Raw genomic sequence first — 11,264 nt, 5'->3', positions numbered from 1 at the left:
CTTTCTTTGGTTCTTTTAGCTAATTTGAATACATTTTATTCTGGGACTCCTTAAAAGATATTTTAGAATGATGAATGTGGTTTACTTTTTGTATTTGAATTTGGGTTTTCTACTTTTCACTTTTTCAATATTGTATTTCTGCAAAAATGTACATTAAACTATTATGACATGCTTAACTGTGTGATAGCATCACATGGCATTGGGGGGTTAGAGGATCTATATGGCAACAGTCCTTGCTTATCAGGGGTTACTGTAGTTTCATGGAGAATAAGACAACAGAAAACCAATAATTCCCAAAGAAACTAGTCAGCATTCATGCCATGTGTATAGTAGGCTTGATGGAGGAAATACTCACCTGTTGCTGGAACGGGGCCTTGAAATATTGGGAGGATTTGCACAGGTGAGAACAGCAGCATTACTGTGTGTGAGCCAGAGATGTGTGGTTCCAGGCCTACTCAAAAGAACTGCATGCAACAATAATTAAAGTGGGGTCCACATGAAATAGTTGTCTTGCATGCTCCTTTCATTATATAACTAATCTATTTTTAGGAGTATAGAGAATTTTATATACCTCAGAAGTGTATCACTTATTAGGTATCAAAAACCTAAAACTTTTGAACAATAAAATGGCAGTTTTCATATTTTAGGAACATTCATTTGGATATAATGGTCAAGATGACAATGGCAGGAGCAGAAATAGGAACTATTTGAGGCAGGAAGATGTCTGAAACCTCCCTTGGTATTTTGATTGTTTCAAATTTTCCATCTATTATTGTAGGGGACTAAAGTACAGAAGATTTTTATGAATAAAGTTTCATTCAGCAAGGATACAACTACACAAGCTCCCCACATAGGCTTTGTACTAGACACTAGGCTGTACAGAAGTAGCTCCCAGGCCCTCTTGCATTTGCTGTATATACGAGTGGTCCTTTCAACCCTCGTGGTACATAAGATTCAGTGGTGAAGATTTAAAAAATACAGATGCCAATGGAGCTTCCACAATGATCAGTTCCCCTATTTTGAGCAACAACCAGGAATAAGTATACTTATTTTTTTAACTTGTTGTTCTTTTGAGGCAGGGTCTTACAATGTAGTGCAGGCTGGTCTTCAACTCACTTATGCAGCCCAGGTTAGCTTCAAATTCATGGCAATTCTCCTGCCTCAGGCTCCTGAGTGCGGGTATTACAAATGTGCAACACCACACCCAGCTTGAATTTTTTTTTAAAAATTATTTATTTATTTATTTATTTATTTATTTTTTTAATGTGCATTCTCCCCATTTTATTACCAACAACAAGATCTCCCCTCCTTCCCGCTTTCACATATGGTGATGTATGCTGGCTGTGTTCACATATATGTGCCCTTGTGGGCTGGCTGGTGACACTCTGGGCTGCCCAGGCAGGACTGGGATCCCCAAGGCTTAGGACGCAAGCACACCTCATTTCCGTGTCTCTGGTTGCCCAGCTTGAATTTTTTTAAAAAAATATTTTTCATATTTTGAGAAATAACTTAGAATTATAGGAGAGTTGTAAAGATAATACAGAAGTTCCTTATCCCTTTCACCTAGTTTATCATCATGTTAATCTTTTTTTTTGGCAGTACCAGGAATTGAACTCAGGACCTTCCACTTGCCAGGCAGGCACCTATACCACTGAGCTATCTCCCTGGCTCCACATGTTATGCTTACATAACCATAATTCACTTGTCAAAACTAAGTAAACTACATTAAGATTAACTAAACTACAGACATTTAATTTTCAGTAGTTTTTCCACTGGTCCCTTTCCCTGCAAGACATCACCCAAGACATAGACATATTTTATTTTAAAAGCTCTCTGGATGATTCTCATCTTTACCCTAAGGTTCCAAATGATATAGGGAAGAAAAACTGGTCTCGGGTGGGTGACCTCCAAACCATATAGGGAACCTCCAAACGACATAGAGAAAAACAATCTCCCGACCTGACCTGCAGGAGTTCGTGTTCTCTAAAACTGAAGAATGAATTTTAGGAACAAACGGAGATTATGAGCAGAATATATTTATTGAGAGAAAGAAAGCTCCTGACCTGAGGGAGTGGGGGCGAGCGGGTAGTTCCCCTGGGAAGCTGTCTCTTCCAGGGATTTTTATACTGTAAAACCATGTGGGGCTAAGGTAGAGAGAATGGAAACTCGCTTAGGTGGGCAGGAGGTGGGACAAAACTATGGTCAACCAATGGGATTACAAGCACCATTGCTCAGGTAAAACTGATTAAATCCAGTATCAAATGGGAAAGCTAGTCACGTATGAATACGGAACAGGGTCTCTTCCTGTTGGGGGTTGGGCTAGTGACTCATTTGGGCTCTTTCAAGTTGATTGATACTATTTAGAATATCAATCCCTAATGCCCATCCCTAGGGAAGTATGTAGCTGTGCTTCCTCTTTTTGTCTTGGTCTTGAGATGTGGCCCATATAGGAGTGTCTGTCTCTTCCAAAAGTTGCAATGTCACCTTGTCTTCCATCTTGTCTCCTTGTGGGCCTGGCCCTGTCTGACTGCCTATAATATTTCTGTTTAACTCGGCTGCCTGCAACACAAACACTAATAGAATGGGAATTTACAATGCTGTCTCCCCTATTTGCTGCCCTCTCAGGACATCTTAATTATACAGCAATTATGTCCCACAATTCTCAAGTAACATACTGAGGGAAGAACCATCCTAGAATAGAGGGTTCCTTACATGTGGATGACATTTCACCATGCATACTTCCGCATATCCTCCTGAATTTAGTCACCATGCAAGTCTGTGCAGTAGGCTTGGCAGTGAGCACCACTCCCATTTTATAAATGAGCAAACCACTTCAGAGAGCTGCGTACCCCCAAGGTCACATCCAACTTCCTTTCATGAGGATGCTCCACCTTAGAATGCTTCTGTTTCAGTTTTACCCACCAGAACGGTTTAAGTGGACACACAAATTCAGTGAAATCTCAAGTTCTAACAGTTTCTTTAGTGTCTTCTGAAGATGAGCCTTAAGAGATCCGGATGCGCACTATGCACAAGGTAAAAAAGATGGGCAGTAGACAGAGCAATATAGCACACTGGGGAAGCAGACTCTTCTCTATATGTTAGGTCCCCTTTGACCTGTTCTCTTCCCTCACCTTCTGTACACACACATACCATCTGTAGTTTCTCACCATTCTCATCCAAATATCAATGTGCATTTATCTTCCCCCCCCCCCGTTTTCTTCACGGTTTAGAACTTTTCAGTTACAGAATTAAAATCCTGCAAGAAGCCATGTGTGGTAGTGTACACCTGTAATCCAGCATCCTGGGAGGCTGAAGCAGGAGGATCGAATGCAAGCCAGCTTGGCAATTTAGTGACTCAGCAAAACCATATTTAAAAATAAAAAAGGGGGGCCGGGGAGATGGCTCAGTGGAATAAGCGCTTCCCTGGCAAGCGCAAGGGCCTGAATTCAACCCCCAGTTCCACCCAAAAATAAAAATAAAAAAAATAAAAAATAAAAATAAAAAAGGGCCAGGGGCTGAGAATATAGCTTAGTGGCACAGTACCTGCCTGTCTGGCAAGTGCAAGGCCTGAAGTACCAAATATATAAATAAAGGGCTGGAGGGCCCGGAAGATAGCTCAGCGGAGTAAGAATGTGCTTGGCTGGCTGGTGAGATGGCTCAGTGGTCTAAAGCACCTACTTAGAACAAGTTTAGCTAAAGCACAGGGACCGCGGTTCAATCCCCCAGCACCACATGCCAGCCCCGCCCCCTGGTGGGCTGAGCTGGCCACACACACATACACACAAATAAATTTTAAAAAAATGTGCTTGGCAAGAACAAGGTCCTGAGTTTGATCCCTGGTACCACAAAGGAAAAAAAAAAAAAAAAAAAGCCTAGGGTTATAGCTCAGTTCAGAGGATCTCTGGGTTCAGTTTCTAGAATCACATACCCACCTACCCACCTCCACACAGAGGCGCACACAAGAAGAAAAGGGAAATAAAGGGAAATACCCTGCTAGACTCCATGTAATATATATGTTATCTATCTATCTATCTATCTATCTATAGATACACAGATATATCAGTGTCCCCTGGGGGCAGGGCCACCACGGCACACCAGGGATCAACCTGGCCTCTGCGCTCTGCCTCAGCAGGTGCTTCAGTTCACGGAGCTATCTGGTCGGCCCCCATGTAATATATTTTGTGCTGCCCTCTTCTCATGGTAGGTACAATGGTTTATTTTAGAAATCTGTGAACTCATCTTAGATTGAAAAAGATGGGTGATGGGCTGGTGAGATGGCTCAGTGGTCTAAAGCACCTAATTAGAACAAGCTAAGCCAAGCAAAGCACAGGGACCGTGGTTCAATCCCCCAGCACCACATGCCAGCCAGCTGAGCTGGCCACACACACACACACACACACACACACACTAAAAATAAATAGATAAATAAAATTAAAAAAAAAAGAAAAAGATGGGTGAGATGGTCCAATTAAAGTCTTCATTCTCAAAACGGTACTTATTCAAATGAGAGGTTAAGAATCACTCTACTGATGTCCATTTGTACCACAATCGTTTAGGTTTTGTGTTTTTCTTTTGAGAGGGGCTCACTATCCAGCTCAGGGTGGTCTTGAACTCACAGCAATCTTCCCGCCTTAGTCTCCCCTGTTGGGGGTCAGAGCTGTGTGCCACCACGCTCAGCTCTGACACATTTTTTATTTTTTATTTTTTTTGACACATTTTTTAAAAGGTACAATTCTCTGAAAGCAGTAACTTCAATATACAACACTTTTATTTTTGTTCCATTTTACAGTACTTAGGATTGAGCTACATCCCCAGCCCCACGTTTTATAACAGGCTTTACTTGGGCAACAGATCCCAGCCCCTTACGATCCTCCAATGCCTCTGGAGCCATGGGAATTACAGGCGTGGGGCCACCATGGCCCAGTGAACCACAGGGGGGTGCAATAGTGAGTTCAAAGCCAGCCTGAACTACAACTTCAGACCTTATCTCAAAAAACAAACAAACAGGGGCCTGCCCCTTAGCTCAGTTCTTTAAGTGGCTGCTTCAACAAAGCAGTCAGGCTCAGGTTGCTGTGGTTCGATCCCCACAACTCAAGCCAGCCAAACCTGTCCTGAAGGCATTCGGAGCAAAACAAACAAACAAACAAACAAACAAACAAGGATCAGTCTACTTCATTTGTATCTTCATTTGTATTATGTTTTGAGTTTCAGTCTGTGTGGTTGGTAATTAACGTTTTTCTGTGTGATCATCAAAGGCCTTTTCACGGTTTCCAGGACAAATTGTCTTTTCAACATTGGAGTTCTATGAAAAAAAAAAAAAAGACATCATCTGGCCAGGGAGATGGTTTTGCAGAATAAGAGCTTGCTGGTCAAACGTAAGGACCTGAGTTCAATCCCAGGTTCCACACAAAAATAAAACAAAACAAGACACCATCACTCTCACCAGCGGCATCTAGTGGCAAGCACAGGCATTTCCGCCCCGTTTTACAAGTGTACTTTTTTTTTTTTTTTTTTTGCATAATTTTACTGAGAAACAAATAGCAATGACAGTTTCAAACCAAATTGTTTTCAATAATTAACACATTGCATACATTCTTCCTAGTGATTATTTGCTGTACAAGATGCGGACATGATATCCTATTTACAAACACCATTAGAACAAATCTCGCTATTCATTAAGAGAATGTAACTATATATCTATCCTAACCATTTTGAATACACAGATACAAATTTGTCACCCAAGGATTCTTGTTTCTCCTGCTGAAGGGAACTGGTCCTCCTAAAAGCAAAACAATGGCAGTTCTTTGCAAATTTCATGTAGAAAAGACCTTCCAGTGTACAAGATATTAATATAATCGGTTAATATTTTTTAAATATTTACATTACTAGCGATCTACTGGTCAATGATAATGAATAGACTACAAACAAGTTTTCATTGTTGGTAAGCCTTTTAATCTGTGGACTTGTATGGACTTTGACTAATTTATATTACAGGAATTTTGCTTTTTCCTGAAGCAACAGGATAAACACTTATAGAAACAATTATGTATAAAGAGAAACTTGATACTGGTGAGGGAGGGCCTTACAATTAAGGCTGCCTGTGCCAAGACGATTGGCATTGCACGGGATGAAACAATCCTCCTAGTTGGCCCTCAACTTTTTCAGGCATGCTGAGAAACCAGGGCAATCTTCTCAACGTGCACCCTAACTTCGTCTTCACTTCCGGTTAAATCTGTGTGCAATGCACGAAACACTCCTCATTCCCAAACCCCTAGCCTGGTGTGGGGCTCCCTTAACAGCACCCATCACAATTGAAATACGATTTATTTCGGATTCTTTTCTGACAAAATATCGTGCTTACTACAAGAAAAACGAGCATACGTGAGTATAAATCATCATCTCTATTCCCACCACCCAAGAGAATTGTAAACAATTTAACATCCAGCGTTTTTGCCGTGTGGTGGTTGCATATACGCATCCTTTTTTTTCCAAACAAACAGCAAAACGGTTGTTCGTTGGCCCTCGGGCGGCTTATGCCTGGCTCTGAAGCGTCGTTGCTTGTTAACTCTCCGTCCACGCGTGCGCCGCCTCACAGCGCGCAGGAACTCAAGAGATGCGGCAACAGAACTTTGTACCGTGGAGGCCCACGACCGGGACAGAGCGACGTCCCAAGGGCTCCCAGAAGCCCCACCAGAGCCCTCGCGAGACCCGCACGCAGCGCCACTTACCGAGCCCCCCAGGGCACGGCGCCACCCCCAGAGGTGCTACGGCGCAGGCGCGGGCCGGGAGCGGAAGCGGAAGTACTGACGCGTCGGGCGCGCCGGGGCGACGGCAGCTATGCGTCGCTTGGAGGAACCGGGGCGTCGCCCCGCAGCGACCCCGTGCGGGTGCGCGAAGCCGACCTTGGAGACAGGTAACTTTGAGGAGAGGCATAGGCCTAGGCGGCAGTCCTTTTGTTGAGAGAAATGTGAAAGGCCAGATCTTGGACTAACGCGCGACACTAGCCAACTTACGGCAAAGGCACAGGTCACGTGTCACGGCGACCTTGTGACACGGGTGACGTCACCGCGCTCGTTCTGGTCTCCGCCCGAGCTGTGGGCTAGTCTTGGCGCCTTGGTGGCTAGAACACGTGCGGCGTAACGGCCCTTCTCCATAGAGAGATCTTTCTGCCAGAGAGGAGACAGGATGTGTAAAGCTAGGTGCTAGGTGCTGGCCAGGAATTAAATGCTGTAAGAAACATCCTGTGATGTGGGGAGTGAAGGAGAAGGAATGTTTTGGGGAAAGTGGTTGTAGTTTGGCCCTGAAAGATAGGCATACTTTGTGCGTCTTTATCACTCTTCATAGTGAGCAAAATATTTTAATTTTGGGAACTAGAGGAAGCAAAGGGGAAAAAGATAAAAATAGCTAGCCATCACCACGCTGTCAGTGTCTTGCTCTTTATGTGGCTTACGCTTTGTGCATTGTGTACACATTGGGAAAAAGAATATGCAGTTTAATAACGTTTTAAAATACGCATTTTACTAAGATTGTTACTAGACAGCGAACTTTAAGGGGTTGTATATACTACTTCGTTTTAGATATATGCTCTAATATAGGTAACCAGTTCCCTATTTTTTATTCCTTTAAATAGTTGCTAGTTAGCATGGTTTGCAATAAAGTTTTTGTATATGTTCTGTTGAACTTAAATTTTCAAGAAGTTGTTATTACCTGGTCAAAGGTTTTGCACAATCCCAGATTACAGGTACTATACTTTGTTTTGTTTTGTTTTGTTTGTTGGTATTGGGGATCAACCCCAGGGCCTTGTGCATGCAAGGCAAGAGCTGTACCATTGAGCCACATCCCCAACCCAGGTCCAGTATTTTGGTTTTTTTTCTTTTTAAAAGGGAATAAAAAATAGTCTTAAAAAAAAAAAAGAAGAAGAGGGCCTGGGAGATGGCTCGGTGGAATAAGCGCTTCCCTGGTAGATGCAAGGGCCTGAGTTCAATCCCTCCTTCTGCAAAAGAAGAAGAAGAAGAAGAAGAAGAAGAAGAAGAAGAAGAAGAAGAAGAAGAAGAAGAAGAAATAATAATGATACAGAATTTTGCTAAGCAGTGCACATTTCATTGTCTTTTTTTTCTTTATATCAAGAGAAAAGATTTCTAATGTGCTAGACAACCTTTGAAGGTAAATTAGCAGCATGACTGATATAGCCATTGCTGTCAGTCACCTTCAGACAAAAATTAATAGCTTTATGATAAAGTTTGAATTACTTTGCCTGTGTTTTATATATTAAAAATATTGAAAGAATGTCAAAAAAAATTTTGCTAAGCAAAATAATAGGAATTCAACAGTGGTTGTTATATTGCATATTGTTGTCATTAAATTAGATGTTAATTTACCAGATATAAGCATGCAAAATTGGTCAAGAAGGTATAAAAAAATTAAAAAGGAGAGAGAAAAGAATTTAAGCATTAACTGCTCCTTTCAATATACCAGTGGAAAACAGCAGTGCAGCTATCCAAGCTATCCTGTGTATAAACATATGTATTTATTTTCCCCTTCTTTCTTTTCTCCTTTTCCTCATCCCTGTAGTTTCTTCTCTTTGAACAGTTTCTTTCCCTGTCACAGTAGCTGTTGTATCTTTCAGGTTTTATTTACTATTTCAGAGTCTTACACTAGCAAGACAGTATGATGTTTACACATGTGAGTCTGATTTATTTCACCTACGAGTATGATCTCTAGTTGCATTCCATTTATCTATAAAAGCCTTGAGTTTATCTTTTTATAGTTGAGTAGTACTCCATTGTACAAAAGTACACATCTTTTTTTAACCATTCCTCAGTTGATGGACATTTGGGTTGTTTCCAAGATTTAGCTATTACAAATTGCATTACTATAAACATGGTGTACATATATTGCTGTGGTGTGATGTTTTCTGTTCTTCTGGAAAAATACCTAGGAGAGAAGTAGCTGTGTTGAATGGGGGCTCTTAAACCTAGTTTTCTGAGGAATCTCCACACTGATTTCCATAGTGGTTATAGCAATCTATGCTCCCACCAACAGTGGGGAAGGATTCCTTTTCTCCACAGCTCCTCCAGCATTTGCTATTGGCTGACTTCTTGACAGCCATTCTTTGTGGGGTTGATGGAATCTCAGTGTTATCTTTGTATTTCTTTTTTCTTTTTTTTTGGTATTTTAGGGAAGGGTCTACAGAGTGTTCAGGGTCTCACTACTAGATAGGACTCATAGTGATCTGCCTGTTTACAGCCTTCCAAGAGCTGGGATTACAGGCGAGTGCCACCATGCCCAGTCTCAATTGCTGTAAATTTATTTAAAAAAATAAATAAGGGCCAGTCAAATAGCTCAGCAGATTAAAGCACTTACAAGCAGGCGCAGGAGCCAGGGGTTTGTTCCCCAGACCTGCCTTGCCTTCTCAGCCCCCAGGGCATGCTCAGAGGGCAGTTGAGACCAGGCATGGTGGTATGTGCCTGTAATCCCAGCTCTTGGGAAGGCTGTAAACAGGTAGAACACTACGAGTCTGATCTGGTAGTGAGACCCTGAACACCCTGTAGACCCTTTTCCAAAATACAAAATAAATAAAAGAATCCTTTTTGTTTGTTTGTTTGGTACAAGATCTCACTGTGTAGCTTGGACTCATAATGATACCCCTGTCTTAGCCTCCCTAGTGCTGGCATTGTAGGCATGTATCACCATGTCCAGTTTTGGGCCAGCATGGTGCACCCAGGGTTCAGGGTGGCACAGCATGTGGTACTGGGGATCGAACCCAGGTCCTTGCTCTTGCCAGGCAGGTGCCTAGACCCCGAGAATATAGAGATAGATTCCAGAAGAGTTCAGGTGTCTGTATTATGTTATCTCTTCAAAGAATTTAGTAATTCCTCCTGAAATACAAGGGAAAAAGTTCTAAATTCAGAATGTGATGGGCACAGTGGTGCAGGTCTTGTAGTTACCAAACTTGAGAGGCTGAGGCCAGGAGTTTCAGGCCAACCTAGCAACATAGGGAGACCTTATCTCAAAACAAGCCAATAATTTCAATAGTTACATAATACCTAGTAGATTTAAAACTGAAATTTATACATTAGAGAAAACATTTTTTAAAAAAATATATCTTTGACCTTTTGACTAACGATTTCTTACCTGATGTTCTTCTGTAGGGAATCTTTTAACTGAGCCAATAGGCTACTTGGATTCCTGTTTCTCAGTCAAGAATGGAACTCCACGGCAGCCATCCATTTGTTCCTATTCACGGGCCAGTTTGAGGATTAGAAAGAGCATCTTTAATAATCCTGAACATTCCTTGATGGGCTTAGAACATTTTTCTCATGTTTGGTAAGTTATTTTTATAGTTAGAAGTGATACTTTGGGCTAGAACTTATCCAGTTAAAGCAGCTTTGGAGTCTGCCATCTGTACCACGCTTGTCTGTTGTATGGAATTTTCATACTGCGCTTGCATGTGTGGTTGCCAGCATCATTTCAACACCTTCAGGAAAGAGTGGATCCACTGAAGACATATGTTTCAGTTGCAGTTGTTTCTAGTTGTGAGGAATCCTTCTTGCTGAGTGGAAACTGTAGACCTCCCTGATTCTGCCCGTAGGTTATTATGCTAGCTCCAAGAGGAAGAGTCCTCAATATGTAGAGCCTGTGGACCAAGTAGGGTGCACTGGGTGCTTTTGTACCTTAGTTTTATAGGACCACAGCCGTGTCCATTTGTGTATGTGTTGTCTGAGGCTTGCACATTTGTTTATGTGTTGTGCAACCCGGCCGCAGTAGCAGCGTTGAATAGTAGTGATTGTTCTCAAATCCGAAACTATTTCTGTTCTTTTATAGAAAAAGGTTGTAGACTCATGAAAAGTTAAGTGCACTGTTCCTAAAAGACAAGAGACCTTAGAAATCTAGATCCTACTGCTATGAAATGGAATTGTGTCCGTTTTTTCTCACCCTTAACATTAGCAGTCTGAATTGGTCTCATTTTACTGGTGGAGACCTCAAGTTAGATTAAGATTTTATTTTGAAATAGGTTTTCAGAAAAAAGAAATAGGTTTTCATGTTAATTTGAGAATATAGGTAGATTTTAAAAAAAAAGTGACTTTGTATGATGTTGGTTGAGTTATATAAATTAAAAAACATCGGGGCTGGCGAGATGGCTCAGTGGTCTAAAGCACCTACTTAGAACAAGCTTAGCAAAGCACAGGACCGCGGTTCAATCCCTCAGCACCACATGCCAGCCAGCCCCCTGGTGGGCTGAGCTGGCCACACACACACACACA

General features: G+C 41.9%; 1 protein-coding gene and 1 non-coding gene across 4 annotated transcripts in view; both read left to right on the top strand.

Moving 5' to 3' along the window:
* Positions 1–6,741: 6,741 nt before the first annotated feature.
* Positions 6,742–11,264, top strand: part of Trmo (tRNA methyltransferase O) — an 18,031-nt gene continuing 13,508 nt past the window's right edge. The window contains exons 1-2 of one of the 3 annotated variants that reach the window (XM_023705480.1): positions 6,742–6,913; positions 10,152–10,326. In XM_023705480.1, coding sequence (XP_023561248.1) covers positions 6,838–6,913; positions 10,152–10,326 — 251 coding nt within the window. In that variant the 5' untranslated portion in view covers positions 6,742–6,837. The remainder of the gene's footprint in view (positions 6,914–10,151; positions 10,327–11,264) is intronic. The other 2 variants (XM_004645232.3, XM_023705482.1) reach the window with 2 other exon arrangements.
* Positions 8,091–8,218, top strand: LOC111813772. Its single transcript, XR_002818944.1, has one exon. It is a non-coding gene; the product is annotated as a small nucleolar RNA SNORA19 (small nucleolar RNA).

The sequence above is a fragment of the Octodon degus genome, unplaced genomic scaffold, assembly GCF_000260255.1.
Source record: "Octodon degus isolate 3935 unplaced genomic scaffold, OctDeg1.0 scaffold00221, whole genome shotgun sequence".
Taxonomy (NCBI): Eukaryota; Metazoa; Chordata; class Mammalia; order Rodentia; family Octodontidae; genus Octodon; species Octodon degus.
This window is presented reverse-complemented; position numbering and strand designations above follow the sequence as displayed.